This window comes from Xenopus laevis, chromosome 1S (assembly GCF_017654675.1).
Source record: "Xenopus laevis strain J_2021 chromosome 1S, Xenopus_laevis_v10.1, whole genome shotgun sequence".
Lineage (NCBI taxonomy): Eukaryota > Metazoa > Chordata > Amphibia > Anura > Pipidae > Xenopus > Xenopus laevis.
In genome coordinates, this window is record NC_054372.1 from 69,685,687 (window position 1) to 69,705,609 (window position 19,923).

The 19,923-nt window shown below is 37.5% G+C and overlaps 1 protein-coding gene across 1 annotated transcript in view; it reads left to right on the forward strand.

Annotated features, from left to right (window-relative positions):
* Positions 1–19,923, forward strand: part of adamts3.S (ADAM metallopeptidase with thrombospondin type 1 motif 3 S homeolog) — a 112,617-nt gene that overhangs the window by 33,032 nt on the left and 59,662 nt on the right. Inside the window, exon 4 of the mRNA XM_018243456.2 lies at positions 5,643–5,793. Within this exon, the coding sequence (XP_018098945.1) occupies positions 5,643–5,793 (151 nt within the window). The remainder of the gene's footprint in view (positions 1–5,642; positions 5,794–19,923) is intronic.

Here is a 19,923-nt window from a genome sequence, read left to right on the forward strand (position 1 = left end):
GTTAGTACACATTCCTACAAATCCACTGTGCGTTATGTGCATGTGTTAGTACTGTATGTATGCAATCCCCATAATCACTACAAATTAATGTGTGTGTAAATATAAGTGTGTGTTAGTAAGCCTTAAGGCTGAGTCCCTTGGCCACTGTTCTTGGTGCCACTCGGGGACCCATTTCAACAAACTGGGAATGTCTAATTGAGGAACAGATCTAGCTACTGTTTTGGAGCCAGGATAATTGTTTTTTCCTTTCAAACAGATCATAGATTTAAGGTGTATTTTTTAGCTTTCCTGCTTGTTAAAGTTAGAGCACAGTTTAAGTTATTAATACATTCACAAATACTATGTAAAAATATATAAAACTGATCACTGTCATATCTAATTTTAATTCAAAAATAGTTGTGACTATTATATTTTGTTCTTTGAAAGCACTGCTCATTGGACTAGCATTCTAAGAATCTGTTCTTGTAATATAAATATATATGTTGAGCAATCAAAGCTACTGGAAATAGAAACCTGTGACAGTATGAAATGTGTATGTTGACTGTGTGCACCCTCAAGGGGATTTTTGCCAAAAGTATCAACTGTGGTCCAAAGAGTTTCTACTGTTTTGGTTAAAAAAGGAAAAATTAGAAGAAGAAAACTGAAATGCAGATAACTATGACACAGCCATTGAACTAAGTACATCTTAGAGAAACAGTGAGGGTGAAAGGTGCTATGTTTAAGCAGAATTTTAAGCTTTTAGATGAAGCAGTACCTTTTGAATGAAAGCTCATTTATTCTGACTCCTTAAGAAGTTAAGACAAGAAAACTGTCTCTAAAACCTGCCCCCAATCACTTCAGCTGAGTCCCATATGTTTGCCTTGGCAGGCAGTGCTGTCTGCTTGGCTAGCATTAATGCTGGGATATTAAATTGATGGAACACAGAGCTCTTGATCCTTTTCATTGGGGCTTCTATTTAGTTAATGGTAGGCTAGAGTTCTGTCAGCCACCTGCAATTGTCCAAGTATTAAAAACTAAGTTAAGAAGGGTGAAAGAAAGTAGATGAGAGGAAAATTTCTCAAAACATTTCCAAATTGATGAGACAGATGCTCCTTCCTTTTCGTTATGTGTCTTTAGGGTGGCGTTACAGTGTTACAATAACATCTTTCTTATAATAGTTCCAGGAACAATGCTAGGAGCAAAAATGATGATGTGAAATGCCATACATTAAGCATTTGTATTATTGCAATTGTGTTTATTTTTACTTAAAGGAAAACTATACCCCCCCAAACAATGTAGGTCTCTATAAAAAGATATTGCATAAAACAGCTCATATGTAAAATCTTGCTTCATGTAAATAAACCATTTTCATAATAATATACTTTTCTAGTAGTATGTGCCATTGGGTAATCATAAATAGAAAATTGCCATTTTAAAAAATAAGAACCGCCCCCTGGGATCGTAGGATTCACTGTACTCACAAACATACCAACAAACCATACATGTTAGGTCACATGAGCCAATTAACAGACAGAGTTGTGTCTTCACACTTCTTCCTGTTACAGTTAGAGTTGTAGTATATCTGGTCAGATGATCTCTGAGACAGCACACAGACCATCACGAAATGGTGGCTCAAGGCAAGAGATGTAAAAGGGCAATATTTACTTAAATATATATTCCAGTTTGGTAAGATTCTTTAATATGCCACTTAATATGATATGAACTATCTGTTGCTTAAGTGTTCATTTTGGGGGTATAGTTTTCCTTTAATGTGCACCTTAAATCTGATATGGTGATTTTAAATGTAAAGTAAAGACTGGGGTTTTACTTGTAATCATATATCTCATATGGATTTCTGTTTGCTCATTAATTACATCTTCATAACTTTATATCTATAATCACATCGTTATATGTAAAATGGATGTGGTTTTATCTAATTGCAGAGACTCTTCATCCCTGTGGTAGTTCTATGACTATGATCACCCCACTGCACAGAGTTGCAAGGGAGCCCTGCACCTAACACCTGTCCTTTGTGTATTGAGCTCATGCATGCTCTCATTTGCACAATTAAACTTGCACACAGTTGAAGTGTTTGTATCTGGTCATGTCTTGCCCCTTGCTGTCCCTTTTGTGACTATCCACTATTTGCACTTGGAATATTTTCAACAATATTTGGCAGTGGGTTATTCTGGGTAATTCTATAAAAAATATTGCTTTATGCTCTGAACAAACATTGCTTTGAAAATATGGCAGAAGCACCATTTATAAGGATATAGTTTACAGCCTTTACAGGTTGCAGGAGAAGTAAAGCCTAACTAAAAAAAGGCTAAACATTATGTTTTGGGCTTCTGTACCAGCCCAAGACAAACACAGCCCTTTAGCAGGGAAGGTCTGTACCTCCAAATTTGCCCCAGTAGCTCCCCATCTTCTCTTCTGCTGATTCGATGCACATGCTCTGTGCTTCTGTCACTTACTGAGCTTAGGGACCGACTCACAATGTACTGTATATACAGAATATAAATGTCACAATATAAGGCTGATTAGTAATTAATAAAGATATTTATATTATTTTATCAACCAGTGCTACTAGCATCAGAATTTAATAATCAACCTTGTAGCATCAGCTTATATTACAGGCCAACCCTGTTTTCTTTTTGATAATTTGTGATGACCCCTAAGCTTAGCTTCTCAACAGCTGCTCAGAGCCCACTGAGCTTCTGTGTTGCATGCACTTTCCAAGATGGTGGCACCCTGTAAATAAGTTTGAAATCCTCAATCATTACTGCTATTGACAGGCTGAAACTTTAGGCTTGTACAACAAGTTCAGTATGTAAAAAATGGCATTTTAACCATATTCCTTTTTATTGTTTAGTTCTTCAAGTTCTCCTTCAAATACTTTTTCTATTGAAGGGCAAATTCCACTGTAGTTAAAAGCAACATGGATACCTTTGTTGCTCCAAAATCATTGGTTAAGAATCTCTGCTGCAGTTGATGCTTAAAGGATGATTAACAACGTGGCCTCCTCCAGAGGTCATCCAACCAAACTGCACCACTGGGTGTTGCTGTCCTTGGTTTTAGAAAGTAGAGTAGCACAGCAGGGTTGGTAGGCATCATCTCATGCTCTTATCTCCTAACAGTAACATGACTTCAACTGCAAATGGTTCTATGTTGGTGATCTAGTAGGGACCTATGTATTACACAGGATTTTTTTTTATAGCTTTAAAGATATTATTATTGTGCTTTCTAATGTAACCTATTTTTTTCCAGACTGCTAGACAACTCAACCTTGCTGTTTGTCAGTAGCACATTGCAAAAATCTCTAACTGCTGTCAGAAAGTTAAACCAGATTAAATCTGCCAGTGGCTCATAGTGTTTGTGCTGGCATTTGAGAAAAAGTTTAATATCAAGGAAAGGAAATATGCAAAAAAGCCAGTGTAACTCAAAGAAAGAATATGTTTTTTTACATGGTACAAAACATATTCTGCAGATCACGGTGTCCACATATTCCCAGGGTTGTACAGTATCTTCCATAAGGCACACGAGGGCCTGTGCCTAGGATGGCAAGGTTTAGATGGCAGCACAGCAAGGAGCTTTTTTCTTTGTTTTATTCCTTTTTTTGGAGTGCATATGGGCACTGGATTTATATCCTAAAATGGGTGGAAAACTAAGGGGGGTAGGGGTTGGAGGTTCCAGCCATTCTGGGCTAGTATGCACATTGGTTTGTTTACTTAAGTTCTGCCCCGCTTGAAATCGGCTAGATGCAAGATAATATCATTTGAGATGAAAAGGCTACTGTATCGCTACAGGAGTTCTGGGGGTATTTATATGTGAAATAGCCTCTGTGCCATCCTATGGAATTAGGGTATTTATACATGAAATAGCCATCTGTGCCATCCTGCTATGAGTTCTGGGGTATTTACACATGAAATCGCCTCTGTGCCAATCTGCTTTGAGTTCTGAGGTATTTATGCATTAAAATGCCTCTGTGCCATTGTCTCCAAAAGTGTGTGTACACCCTAATTCTTTTCTTTCACATTTTCATTCTGAAACTTGACTGACTGTAGGTTCATAGCAAAAACAATGTCAAATCTGGGGACGGGTATCATCAATCAAGAGGGCAGCAGAAACTGTAAATACAGCCCTGCATATTCCCTGTTAATGCATAATAAAATCAAATAGCTTTTGCAGACAATGGCTTGAACCTGCCAAGGTACAATATTAATTTGTTAGCATGGTAACCATTGGTGCAAAGTTTATTTTGCTAAGACGAATGACATGCAATATACTGGCAGAAACTGTGTGCAAGGCTACAGCCTGGAAAGGTGACCATGAGGCAGTGTCTTTTTCCAGATTCCAGATTCAGAAAGGCTCAGGATAACACTACAGAAAATAATAAAGTCCATAGTAGCTACAGTTGGGCAAATTACATAACATATAAGAAATGTTCAACTCATAAAAAAGGAGCAAATGATGGAAACAGATGACTTTATTATTTCACTGAAGGCTTAGTCATACTGTTAGGCTAGTTGACCTTAAAGCAACTTTTCGAATGAACTAGGCAAAACATGTGGTTTGGCACTCAAGTAAACAAAATATTATTATTGCGAGTGTAGCATCCTGTGAAAACTAAATGAGAGGAATATTAACCATGTCCTTCCCAGGTGAAATTGTATTAATTGTTTGCTGGTGGTATAATTAAGAATTAAGAGTTATTGCTCACATATGCAGATTGCAGTGTTTGATTGTTTTCTCAGATTAGATAAAAGTCTGTAATCAGAATTTTACATTTTTAAAACATAGTATAAAACCCAGTAAAAAAGGAGTATGAAAGATAGACTTCTTTTGCAGCTAAGTGGTATTCACCAAACAGCTTATCTCGGTAACAAAATTGGTCCTCTTTAGCTTTTTGAACTTTTGTCATTTAAACCTTCTTGTGAAACCAGTAGCCTTCCTCTCTGCTAAATTCAGCACCTATAACTCTAGTCAAGTGGAAAAACAGAGACACGACATGGGCACAATTCATTAGTTTTTTTCTGCAGAGGAGCTTTTATAAAAACAAGGCCACTTAACACATTCTGTGGATAAGAGTTTGGGGGCATGCCATAGGGCTGCAAGTGTAGAGCAATGCTGGTTTTACTTCCTAATGAAGCAATACATTAATAATTACATTGACCAGGTTTTAGGGCCAGTAGCACACAAACACTACAGCAGTGCTCATATGGAGAACCACAGCATCTTATTTGGGAGATTTAGTTCTCCCTGGGCATGCTTAGTTGTGGCCAGTTCCAATCTCTCTTAAACCTTTATGGGTCTGTGATTTAGGTTCTGGAATTGACACTATTGAGGGATATGAATTAGTAAATGTTTGAAGGTGTGTGTAATGGAGTATGAATTTCCCCATTTCTTCCTAAGAGCACAGCAAAGGTCAAAACACCTTGTGTGCCAAAGACTTGGCATAACACGCCGCAGTATATTCCCTAGAATACTGTTCATTACAATGGAAAAGGGGTGTGTCATGTTGCACTGTTAAAGACCACATTGTCTGTATATTTTCAAGGATAACCGTGCCACATTAAATGATGGTAATAATCAAATTAGGATAATGGCTTGGCAAGCAACAGCAGAAACAAGTTTAAAGTAGAAATATTTTACTTTTACTATAGGCTGGAATGATAAGAACACAGGAAGATGAATATTTTATTGAACCACTGGAACGAGGCAAACAGAAGCATGAGGAAAACGGCAGATTGCACGTAGTGTACAAAAGATCCACAGCAAAGCAGATTCCTACTGATGACTCTCACAGTTCCTCAGGTAAGTGCAAATAGGCAACCCAAACTTAATTACAGCTGCAACATAATTCTGGTAAGAGCATTCCTACTAGCACTTCATCACACATTTGGTTGTCATCTAGAATACATATAATGCTGTCTAGGTATTCAGAGATAGAGAAAACATGTTTAAAGGGAATGTCAAGCAAACAAGCAGTCAGCACAACAGTTATCACTTCTTTGAAAGGATAGTGCACGTTCTTCAATGGCCACTTTACACTGACGTCACAAAACAGCACCACAGAGTATTCTTCTTATTTAAAATGCTTTATTAGTGCTTTAGGGTATCACAGCAATGTTTCAGGCAGACCAAGCAGCTTGATAAAAGGCTGCATGGCCTGAAACGTTGCTGTGATGCCCTAAAGCACTAATAAAGGCTTTTTAAAGAAGAATACTCTGTGGTGCTGTTATAAATGGTCCAACACAAAAAAATGTATATATAACTTCTAAGCCGCTTTGCAATATACATTAATTTCAAATTTTCTATATATTTTTTTTTTTTTTAAAGTCATTTATATACTGTATGTATTGCTATTGATGTAAGACAAGGCAGCTCATTAACAGACCTGTCTTTGCCAGGGAAACAGGACTTTTGCAACATTGTTTAAAAAGTAACAACCAAGAGTAGCAGTCGTTTTTTACTAATAATTGTAAAAACACTGACAATTTTTAATAAATGATATTGTAAGGTTGCTTAGACATATGTTATTAGGCAAGTTTTTATTTTGGGGTTGATTTGCCCTGTAATGCTTTGGTGATTGTTGTATTAAACCAAGAAGTCAGAGTCGAGTGTAACCACAGTGGCCAAGACTCATTGGAAAATCATTTTGTATCATCTGGGCTGCAATTCCTTGAGACAAAGTAATGTTACTGTGCATTGATGCTTTCTGAATTGCTTAACTACAGCTCTCATCATCCTGGACATCCACAGAAGGGGACAAGAGGGGGCAGTTGCCCCCCCCCCCCCCGGAAAAATTCAGTTGCCAAATAAACTTGCCTTTAGCTGCGTGCCGGCCCAGCCTATAACCCCATCCGTCACTGCTGCTCCAGACTGAGAACTTAGGAGGGCGAAGTGGCAGCAGCACTGACAGGGTGCAGAGGAGGAAAGGGCCCGCCAAAGCACAAACTACCTGCCTATGATATGAGGGCAGGCAGCGGGGACAACATGTTGGCATATCCTAGTGGGAGCTGGGAGGCCAGGGAGGGTGCCGCAGCCGCTGCAGGGTCCTAGAGTTCTCTGAGATGTGGATACAGTTTATTGTCCCCACCTCTGCAGTCCAGCGGGCCTGCGGGGACTCGTGCTAAGGCTGTGACCAAGTAAGTGCACGGGGGACATAAAGCGGCTGGAAAAACGCAGCCTGACACTGAACCTTGGATGTGATTCGCATTGTTGTGTGTAGGATTGTTGTGGGATGATACTTTTTACTGCTAGCTTTTTTGCCCCCCCCCCCCCTTGGAAAATTTTCTGTGGACGTCCATGCTCATCATGCATTAATCCTTGATAATATGTTTAAGAATATCTGATGCTGTAACTCAGTTATGTTTGGATTCAGCAGCACTGCTGAAGGATCTCATTTGGATAACAGCACATGGGACATTTGTAACCCAGACACTTCTCCCCCCAGAAAATACCCTTCTATAGAAAACCATTGTAATCTCAAGCATGTCATTAAAACACAGTCACTAGCACAGTTGAGCATTTTCATAGTGTGTACTATAGATTTTTTTTACATGCTTGGGGCAAAAGTAGTATTTTTGAGTGTTTTGCAACTTTTAAAGCATTTTAATGCTCCTTGTGTGCCATTGCTGATAAGGACAACCTGACATACCTCTGCAAAAGCAGTTTACTAGAACTGCATTATGCATTAATGTTGCATTTGTATGCACTCATATTCACTTGTCAATCATTTGTCAGCTGATTGCACATATGCTTTTGCCATTGTCATATACATGAATGGGTGGGGATTTCCAATGCTTTGCAAAATTGCAACAAATCTCTCTAAATTGCCTTGGGTGCTAGTGCCCAAAAGGGCCAAAAAGGGCTATAATTCTCTGCAATTATTTTTTATGCCATTAATTGTATTTCAGTGAACATAAATATACCAATAGCTGATTTTTAGAAATAACATAAAACATCAGACAGGTGTTTACATTGTGTATATATCAACAGACACAAAAAACAGGGCTTATATAAATTGAATATTACCCAGAAACCTCCAAAATAGAATAATTCTTTTTTCAAAAATTCCCATTAAATTTTGTTTCTCTATAATAATAAGCACCTTTTTATTGATATTAAACAAGATTGTACAGCAGAAAGGTATAATGCTAATTGCAAATAGTTTTGTTATGTGTTATCATAAGGGGCAAAATTTATACAGGTATGCAATCCATTATCCGGAAACCTGTCATCCAAATAGACTCCATTTTACCCAGATAATCCAATTTTTTTAAAGGGATTTCCTTTTTCTCTCTAATAATAAGGCAGTACCTTGTGTTTTATCCAAAAAAAGATATAATTAATCCTTATTGGAAGGAAAACTACCCTATTGGGCTTATTTAATGATTAAAGCATTTTCTAACAGATTTAAGGAATGAAGATCCAAATTACAGAAAGACCCGGAAAACACTTTGTCCTGAGCATTCTGGATAACAGATCCCTTACCAGTACATAAAGTTTGACATGGAGTAGGAATGCAACTATTTTGTAGAGGTTTCTTATGCATTGTTTTGCATTCCACTTACAATGTTTTATATTAAAGGAAAGAAAAGCCTTTCCAACCTGGTTTATTCCACTCATAAAGCAGGTGCAGCTAAAGTAATTTTTTTATAAAATGTTCCTCCCCAACTTACATTTGCTTGTCCAAGAATCCTTTCCATAAGTCTATAGCGTGCCACCATATTACACAGAATTAATATGGCCAATGAGCGGTCTCAAAGCACTCTTCTGCACATGCACCAATACTCTGATAGGATCTAATACGCATGAGTCTGGTCTTGCTCTATCTCAGACTCTGCTGGATTATAGGTTATTCGCAAGAAGAAGTCAGTGGTTTCTTGTTTTTCAGTGTACTGTTGCAGGCAAATGACAGTGTGGAGTTGATTAGACCACAACACTTATGTTAATGCTTTTTTTTAGAAAGCTATATGTTTCATAGACTTTCTTAGTCCTTTAACTGTCATTAGGGATGTCGCGGACTGTTCGCCGGCGAACATGTTCGCGCGAACATCGACCGTTCGCGTCCGCCGAATGTTCGCGAACGTAACGCAACGTTCGCCAATTTGGGTTCGCCTTAGCTGGCACTTTTTTTTGCCATTTCTCCCCCAGACCAGCAGATACATGGCAGCCAATCAGGAAGCTCTCCCTCCTGGACCACCCCCACACCCCCTGGACCACTCCCCTTCCATATATAAACTGAAGCCCTGCAGCGTTTTTTCATTCTGCCTGTCTGTGCTTGGAAGAGCTAGTGTAGGGAGAGAGCTGTTAGTGATTTGAGGGACAGTTGATAGTAACTTTGCTGGCTAGTAATCTACTTGATACTGCTCTGTATTGTAGGGACAGAACTCTGCAGGGATTTGAGGGACATTTTAGGTTAGGTAGCTTTGCTGGCTAGTAATCTACCTTCTACTGCAGTGCTCTGTATGTAGCTGCTGTGGGCAGCTGTCTGTCCTGCTGCTGATCTCTCATCTGCATCTGTTCTTCAAACCACTGCCACCTAGCTGTGTGAGCTTTTTCACATTCTGTCTAAATATCAATAATAATACCGTCTCCAGAAACACCACCTGAGTGACGTTTTCCAAGCAGCAATAATATATTCCGTATCCACTGCTGTAGTGTATACGTTGACCTTGCAGGCATTATTTGCCCAGTGTGTTCTTCAAACCACTGCCACCTAGCTGTGTGAGCTTTTTCACATTCTGTCTAAATATCAATAATAATACCGTCTCCAGAAACACCACCTGAGTGACGTAGTGTGATTTCTGCCCTTTACAGCACAAAACGCAGCGCTGTGTCAACAATGGATTTTTTAGAAACATATTTGCCCTTGATCCCCCTCTGGCATGCCACTGTCCAGGTCGTTGCACCCTTTAAACAACTTTAAAATCATTTTTCTGGCCAGAAATGTCTTTTCTAGCTTTTAAAATTCGCCTTCCCATTGAAGTCTATGGGGTTCGCAACGTTCGCGAACCGTTCGCATTTTTGTCCGGACGTTCGCGAACACGTTCGCGAACATTTTTTCCGACGTTTGTTTTTCCTTGTTTGTTATCCACCATTTATTCCCTGTTTGTTATAACTAAGGTAAAGCACTGCATATCTTGTCGGCGCTATATAAATAAATGATGATGATGATGATATGTCACCCCAAGTCTACTTGTCAGAACTACCAGCCATAGTTAAAGGGGACCCATCACCCAAACAAATTATTCAAAATCCTATTTTATCATTAGTCAAGCAAAATGAACTTTAATTACACTATATAAATTATTTGAATCTTGTTTCCTTCAGTCTAAGATTTCAAAAGTATAACAAGCAGGCAGCAGCCATTTTGTGCATGCTGTTATTAAGGCAAGCCTTGCATCATCTCAGAATCTTGTTTGTGCAGCAGAATGGGGGACCCGATGTCCATCCCCATGCCCTGGCTACACAATTAAATGGTAAAGAGAACGGGGGGAATATGTGGAGAGCAGTGACATCTAAGAAGTGCTGAATAGAAAGTGAAAGTAATTGTATGCCCTGCCTCTATGCCCAGGTCATAGACGAGTGGCAGACAATATTTGATTGACAGCTGAGATTTTTAAATGAGCTTACAACAGCTATGAATGCTTTAATAAAAATTGAATTTCATTTTTAATTTGAAAAGGACTTTTATTATACAGATTTTTGTGTCTGGATGACAGGTCCACTTTAACGCAAGATAAAGTCACTAAACAGTTTGCCTAGGGTGATAATGTCCCTTTACAAAATAGGAAAATCCCCAAATCAAATAGAATATTTTTGCATTGTCAATATTACGTTAAAATACACAGAGTTGTTTTCCTTACTTATTTAGGGATTACATTGTTAAAATGCATAGCACAAATTTCTATACCAATAGATTTATGAAAAAAAGGGCGTTCAGTGTCGAGTGCAGTAATAAATGGGATTGACTTACCCAGGAGAAAGGGAGGTCCAGGTGCTCAAGCCCCAGACCCACAGCTCGGGGAGGCAATTTGTTGCAAATAGATAATAGTAAAGGGCTGGCAAATACCAGACCACTACAAATTGATGTATCAATAAAGGTTTTATTGTAGCAAAAACATCACAGCAAAGCCTTAGGGGCACTTAGGCTGAACAAGCACTGGAACATGTCATATTTAAATGAAAAAGGACCAATCAAACACATGTATTTAACCGCCAATCCAAAGTGAGGGCAGTAGTTGGAAATGGACCACTCAAGAACATTTTTAGAAAGGCCAATCCAGAACATGGTTACAGATTATACCCATCAAATAGTTTACACATAAACTTTCAAATACAAAGGTTAAAAAATATATAGAAACATTTTTGCCAAAAGATAAAAAGCAGTTAAATAGTAGCAATATATTTTAATTTATTTTAAATTGGGTGACAAAGTTCAAGTATTAAGTAGGTATACAGAATGAACATTTATTCTTTGATATTTTTAAATATGATATTTTTAAACAAAGCAAGAAACGTTATATTCCAGATTCATGCCAAATGGCTGTCTGGTTTCTAAAAAGAATATCCAATTTGCTTCTTGTTTTAGAAGCTTGTTTAAGGCCAGGGAAAACCTAGGTGGATATTTGTTCATAGTTATTATTTCTCAGCAAAGTAAGGTCTTTATCACATGACACTTCCATTTGGGATTTTCATTTCCTCTATGAGCTGCATGCTTGTGTTTTGTGTGAGGTTGTCATGACGCTAGATACTGGTGTCTTTGTCACAGGTGGGAATTATGCACAAGTGATGGATGATTCTGGTGTTGTTCCTGGTTGCTTGGGAATGCAAGATTTTGGAGCAGACGCTAAAACAATATAATTGCTGGGCTACTAATGAATCCCGTGGGATATCAGAGGTTCTTTGTTAGCTACATGCATTAACTTCAAACGAATTGGTGACCTTGCCTTTTTAGAGTAGATTCCTTTCTGACCTAACGTGTTCTTATGAGCAATACCAGAACTATTGGAAGAATAGCACAGATTGTTCCTTTTAAGAAGAACTCTTGAAATACTTATTACATGCCCAACAATCCATTAATATTGTTAGGCTTATAGAAAAGAATAAAGTTTACCTTAAGAAGGAAATCAGAACAGATTTTATAGGGAACTTAGCAGTATATGAATGTATCAGCAGTTTGTACTTGCTATACGTTATATTCTATACAGTTATAAAACCTATGCTTACACTGTGTACATATTCTTAAAGTAGCTCAGGTTAATCAATCTTAATTCTGAAGCAAATGTGTATTACAGGGTTGAAGATGTTGTGCGGACTTGAAGGGCCTTATTTATCAAAATCTGAGTATTTAAAATAAAGTATAAGTTGGACCAAACTAGAATCCATGATTGGACCTTATTTATTATTAAAAAAAAAACGTTTTTTTAAATTTTTTCAGATCGGGTAAAAACTTGGGTAAAAACTCAGTTTTTCTTGCTTTTCCTGAAAAGTCTGTATTATTTTTGCTTGAAAGGTCAGAAATAGTCAGATTTTCGGGCTAATTCCGGTGCAGACCAAAGAAACTTCCAAATAGGATAGGGACCTCTCCCATTGATTTATATACAACCTTGGCAGGCCTATTTTTGGATTCTGGGGCAAATTCACGAAGATCCGAAATTGCGCCGGCGACAGCTTCGCCACACTCAGCCGCACTTGCGAAGTTTCGCCAGTGCTACGCAAATTCACTAAAATGCGAAGTTGCGCTCAGGGAGGCGAATGGTAGCGAAGTTGCGCTAGTGTTAATTCGTCAAGCAAAGCAAAGTTACGTTAGCAATGCCTAATTTGCATACGGCGCCAAGTTAAAGTACAATGGACATATATGTAGCACCAAATACATTACACTACACAAGCTGGGAAAGCTTCATAAAATAAAAGAGTTGTTATTTTGCCCTATACATGTGCCCACTGTATAGTTTAGGTGCCATATGTAAAAAAAAATTTACAATCTTTTTCAGCCTATCGCCCTTTAAAAAGGAAAAGACGCCAGCGTTTTTTGGGACTTAGAAAAAATTTCAACTTTTTTTGAAGCAATCCCTATCTACTCTATTGCACTTCGCCTGGTCTCAGGTGGCGAAGGCAAGTCTGGCGCAAGAGGTAACGTTCAGTAAAATGCGCAAGTTAGTGAATTAGCGTAGTTACGTCCCATTCACCATAGCGCAACTTCGCCTGGCGTAAGGGTGCGAAGTAGCGCTAGAGCAGGTCCACTCGCTAGCGAATTTACACCATCGCCCGTTAGTAAATCGGCGAAGAAACAAAATGACATCACGCTGGCAAATTTGCGCTAGCGTTAGCCGCTTCTCGCTTTAGTGAATTTGCCCCTCTGACTTTTTCCATCCTTGGGGTATAATAAATCTAGAAAAAGATTTTTTTTCCACTAAAAATTCAGATTTTATAGTTAAAAAAATATATATTTTTTGAGTTGTTTGGACTCGGACGTTAATAACCCCGAACTGTAGAGGGGCCCTTAGCAAGGCATAACCCCCAAGCTTTTGTCAGCCTTCACTTAAATGTGCTGCACCACTTATTTCTGCATGAGTGCTCTGTGCATGCTTTTTCCAGCAATGGTTTATATTCCTGTGAGTAAAAGCATTAGTTAACTGATTCAATGGGATGTGATGGAAAACAATGAAGTTCAACACATGGCACATACTTTACAATTAGTCTTAATATTTATTTACGGTTGAGAGTTGCCTTACTACTCTACCTGCTCCAATGGGGGTCACTGACCCTGCAGCCAAACAAAAATATTTATTTGAAGGCTAACATTTTATTACTTCCCCCTTTTATTCCCCTTCCAGTAGTTATTCCAGGCTCTCATTCAAACCACTGCCTGGAAAATTAGACCCTAGCAATATGTGAAAATATGAATATGAATTTCCCATTAGTTAAAAAATGTATAACTTATCCACACAAAATAGAGAAATAAAAAACAGTCAGCAGATCCATAACTACCAGTAATTAATAAATGCAACTGATCAATACTGTTTGTTACTAATGGGAAATGCTTACACTGCCCCCCATAGTTTTATACATTTTACATTTTAAAAAGGTCCTTTTCCTAATGCTAAATTTTCTACAATGCCCATTTCCATCACCCTTCATTTCCCTCTAGATTAATGAGAGAAATGTTAGTTTTAAAAGCATTTACCAGTGGGGGCCAGGCTCACTAATGGAGAAGGGGAGCACACAGTAATATATATCTACACATATATCTATATCTCTTCTGTTTCCAGAGAAACCAGTAAGGGGACTGAAGCACACAGACACATAGGGGGTTATTTATCAAAGTCCAAATCTCAATATTTTCTGAAAGAAACTCAGACAAAAATCTGCATGGGTTTTTTGAGCTTATTTATTAATACACTTTCCCGAAAATTTTGTTTCGGGAAAAAATCACGAAAAGTCAGATTTTCACGGTTTTTCTGGATTTTTCATCAGATTTTCACGATTTTTTTGGATTATTCACCTGATAACTCAGAATTTTGCCTGAAAACTCAGAAAACTTTGGGGTATTGCTAAAAACCCAGAGCACATCTCAAAACTTCTGAGATGCCGGATTTTCAGATTCTGACTTTTCCATCCTCGGGGTTTAATAAATTCCGAAAAATTCGTGATTTTTTTTAAAAGTCAGATTTTATAAAAAAAAAATCACAAATTTTTTGTGATTTTTGCATTCGGAGTTTAGTAAATAACCCCCATAGAGTTGTAAAGACACTTGTAATGCACAGAAGATCATCTGGCTAAGTTCAGTCATGAGAGGGTGAATGAAGCATCTTTATGAATAAGCTGTCTGTTTAAAGTGATACTGAAACCAATGCATTAATTTTACTGCATACAAGTGGCTGCTATGTAAATGCTTTTAAAACTAACATTTTTCTCATTAATCTAAAGGGAAATGAAGGGTGATGAAAATGGGCATCCTAAGGTATAGTACATTTTGGCAGGTTAAAATAGATTTAAAAGGTTGAACTTGATGGGAGTGTGTCTTTTTTCAACCTAACTTACTATGTTACTATGTAACTAGATTCATTAGCTTTTTCGAGAGCCAATTCGATAAAACCATATGATTCAAATAAACTCAGCTTTTTGGAGTTTTTAGTTTGTAAAAATTTGAGGTTTTTTGGATCCGATTTTTACGCTACTTACAGGAAAACATCATGATTTTTTGTATTTAAATATAATGTATAATGTTAATAGATCAACATTTTAAACCAGTCAAAGACACTTGCTGTATGATATTCAAAGTGACACAGGGCAACGAGACCCCTTTATTTATTACACTGAATGGTGTTTTACTGCAACATATTGCTTCATTTGGATATGATATATCTGCTTCATATGTATATGAATAAACTATTCTTTATTTATACACGTCATTTATTTTATATTTGTATTTATTTGATTTATTGATCATACTGCATACAAGTGGCTGCTATGTAAATGCTTTTAAAACTAACATTTTTCTCATTAATCTAAAGGGAAATGAAGGGTGATGAAAATGGGCATCCTAAGGTATAGTACATTTTGGCAGGTTAAAATAGATTTAAAAGGTTGAACTTGATGGGAGTGTGTCTTTTTTCAACCTAACTTACTATGTTACTATGAATGGTGTTTTACTGCAACATATTGCTTCATTTGTATATGATATATCTGCTTCATATGTATATGAATAAACTATTCTTTATTTATACACGTCATTTATTTTATATTTGTATTTATTTGATTTATTGATCATATTAAAATGTGATCTAGACTTGGTTTCTAGATTGCTGTAAAACTCTCATCTGCTGTTTATCATATACGCACTGTCAGAACTCCCCAGAATTTCCTGGCCTTCCTCTGAAACCCATGTTGTAGGCCATGCTGTTTCTTTCTTTGGAGCCTATTACCATCAAAGCCCCTCATATTTGAAATCACCAATCTATATCTAAGCATCCTAGTAGAATGTTACCAGCCTCTGGCCAACACCTGTTTTAAAGGGGTTGTTCACCTTCCAAAACACTTTTTTCAGTTGAACTGTTTTCAGATTGTTCACCATAAACAAAGACTTTTTACAATTGCTTTCCAACTTTTATTTTTACAGAAGAGCACTGGGGCCAATACAAAAAATTCTGACGATTTATGACTTTTAAAACTCATAATTATGACTTTAAAAAGTTGAAATTATGACTTTTAATCTCATATTTATGAATTTTAAACTCATGATTATAACTTTAAAAGTCGAAATTATGACTTTTAATCTCATAATTATGACTTTAAAAGTCAAAATTATGAAATTTAATCTCATAATTATGACTTTAAAAAGTCGAAATTATGACTTTTAGGGGCAGATTTATCAAGGGTCGAAATGAAAATTTGAAGTAAATATTTTTTTTTATTTTTGTGTACTTCAAACTCCAGCTTCCAAATCAAAATTTGATAAAAAGGCCCACATAACACAGAAACCCCTAATATACCCATCACAGTTTCCTGTTTCTTCAAAAAGTATGAATAAATGCCATTTTCTCTGCTGCAATCCAGCTGTTTAACAGTTCTTCTCTTTCTGCATCATTTGAAATCCTGGCAGGGAAGGACAAACTAAAACACTTACGGTATGTTACAAATTGTAACAACTTCTCCACAGCTTACAGACAACATGCAGGAACTACATAACCAACAATACATTGCACTATGATGTTCTTTTACATGTACAGGGAATTTTGGGTTTTGGAGGATGCAGGCTAAGAACAGATGGCTGTTGTGCAAAGTAACAGTAGCCAGGCAACTCAGCAAAGTAGTCAGAAAGATCATCAGCAGAAAAGCAGGGGGCTAAGCTTAGGGAACTGTCAAAAACTATTAAAAATCATGAAAAGTCTGCATATTTTTTAACTGATGTATATTGCATAGTTGATTGAAATTATGTTTACTTTTCGAAAAGCTATAACAGTTATGTTTTTAATGTTCGTGTCTAGTGCCTCAGCTCAATAATCCAGAACTTTCTTCATTGTTACAATGTGCTACATTTAGTTGATACAATTAGTTGATACAATTAGCTGATACATTTCTCAGTAGTATCAGTGGAATATTAGCAACTATTGTATCAATTCTAACAGCTGTCTTTAATGAAACTGAGATTCAGCTCAGCAGGGACAAAGATAACAAATTTATTGACTAAATTTATAAATTTTTAGAGCTGCAAATCTACCCTGCGCTCCTATAACACCAGCCTCTTCCAAGCCAAACATACTTTACTTCACTCATTAACTCCCTTTCTAAAAAAAACAGCACAACTTTTCTCCACCTTTAACACTCTCCTTTCCCCTTCTCCACCCCTCCATGCACATCTGTCTCTGCTCAAGATATTGCTGAGCACTTCAAAAACAAAATTGACACTATCAGAAGGGACATTACACTACTCAACCCCCCTACACTTCCACCACCCTTCCTCCACACTCCCCAGTCTCTCCTGTGCTCCACCCCTGTCACTGATGAGGAAGTCTTAAAGCTTTTGGCCTCTTTTCACCTCACCACCTGCCCGCTTGATCCGATTCCCTCAAAACTTCTCCGCAATACCAATCCTTGTCTAATCAAAGCCTTAACTCACTAATTTTAATCTTTCGCTCTCAACTGGACTGTTTCCTTCTCGACTAAAACATGCTCTTGTCACCCCCATTCTGAAAAAACCCTCTCTTGATCCTTCCAATCTTGACAACCTACGACCTATCTCTCTACTAACTTTCATCTCTAAACTACTTGAGTGCCTAGTCTACAACCGACTAACCTCATTCCTCTCAGACAATAACGTGCTGGACCCCCTACAATCTGGTTTTAAGCCACAACACTCCACGGAAACTGCCCTGACTCGACTAACTAATGACCTTTTAACCGCTAAAGCCAACAATCATTTCTCACTACTAATACTGCTTGATCTCTCAGCCGCATTTGACACTGTAGATCATCCTCTCCTCCTCCAGTCCCTCCATTGGCTTGGCCTTTGTGACACAGCCCTGTCCTGGTTCTCTTCTTACATCACCAATCTTTCCTTCAGTATCTCCTACAAGGGTGTAGCATCTTCTCCCCTACCTCTTTCTGTTGGGGTTCCTCAAGGCTCTGTCCTGGGACCATTACTATTCTCCCTCTATACTTCCTCCCTCTGCAAATTAATCAACTCGTATGGTTTTCCACTACCACCTCTATGCTGACGATACTCAGATCTATCTCTCATCTCCTGATCTAACTCGCATCTCCTCCTGCTATCTCTACCTGGATGTCGCAACGCTACCTTAAATAAAAACCTCTCTAAAACTGAAATGGTTCTCTTTCCTCCAACCAGTAACATCCCGGAAGTATCCATCATATCTAACAATTCCACTATCACCCCCTCTCCCCAGGCCCGCTGCCTTGGGGTTATCCTAGATTTTGCCCTGTCATTCACTCCTCATATCCAGTCACTTATTAAATGTTGCATTGCTGGTATTTTACCTACACAGCCAGTAAAATTGATAGTTAACCAGTGAAGTTATAAGGGAAGAGATATAACATAGATAAGAAGGCAGATATATTTTTCCCAGGAACAGGTGTCAGCCAAAGCATTATATGAGCAGAAACTGGATTCATACTTGTTATGTATTTCTCTACTGTTTCTAAAGATCTATGTAAAAGGCTTTATACTATAGTGGTTTAAGGTATTTTGGAATATTGTAGTGGGTTTGGAGGTACATTGCCATGACTATAGTTTAGAAATTCTGCCAGTTTTACCAGAACAGTTACAACAGATTGACTTAAAATGTAATAATCTTTAATCCTAATGCTTAGTATGACACAATGCTGCAGGTTGTTTTCTTCTATACTGAATAGGAGGAAGGCTTCTGTAATAAATACAGTCAACTTCAGAAGTCTGAGCTATTTCTAAGTATTTCAGTGGCTGTATTATTATACTGTGTATTATATCAAGCAGGGACCTAAGCAATGCTGAAAGCTTGCATTTTATAATCTACTACATTTTCCAGCACCAGATATCACTGACCCTAAATATTCTGGTTTTGATATGCGACACTACAACACTCATTATTCAAAAAATCAACTCTTGCTGGGCACATTGATGTAGCATTTATGGTGCAGTGTTTACATTAATAAGCATGTGTCATAGGGAGTCATTTGTGAGTGGCAGGCATTTCTCTTAATGGACACCTGAAAAACTAAACAGATTCACTCCCTAAAGCACAAATTTCTAAGTTATGAGTCACTACATTTGCTAAAGCATTAGGAGATTAGGTTTAGCTTGACCTTTAGTCAGCAGTTATAAGTATTCTCACGGCAAAACTAGGACTTGAAGCATATATCAAGATACAATTATAGATCAGCACCACAGGCTATGTTAATATTCAGTGCAGTCACCAAAGTGTTACAACACTAATCTGTATGTGTCTTGAACCATAGAAAGTCTATGCACAGATTTTTCGTGTGTGTTCTAAAGTGCTATAGTGATTTCTACAAAGTGCTATCTTCGAAATAAAATGACGTCAGTCAAACACAGTGCTTGTAGTGCTTGCTGCAAAGATAAAATTAAAATAATGTGCAATGGTGTTTTCTTCAATCAGTATAACTCCGCATGTGGCTTCTCCACTCTCTGGTGGGACTGGCAATTTACAAGATTCCTGTTTTCAAAACAGCATATTAATATCAACTCCAGAGTATTCATTTTTCTGTAAATACATGAAAAAGCAGGGACAGCGCCCATAGTGTAATTTGCCTTTATTTTTTGAAATGTTTTAAAAAATTTACTTACATAAGTCACACTTCTGAGCACATATCAAACAATCCAGTCTTAAAGTGCAGATCATGGAAGTGAACCTTTACAATACAAAGAGATGGGTTTTGATTAGGGATGCACCGAATCCACTATTTTGGATTCGG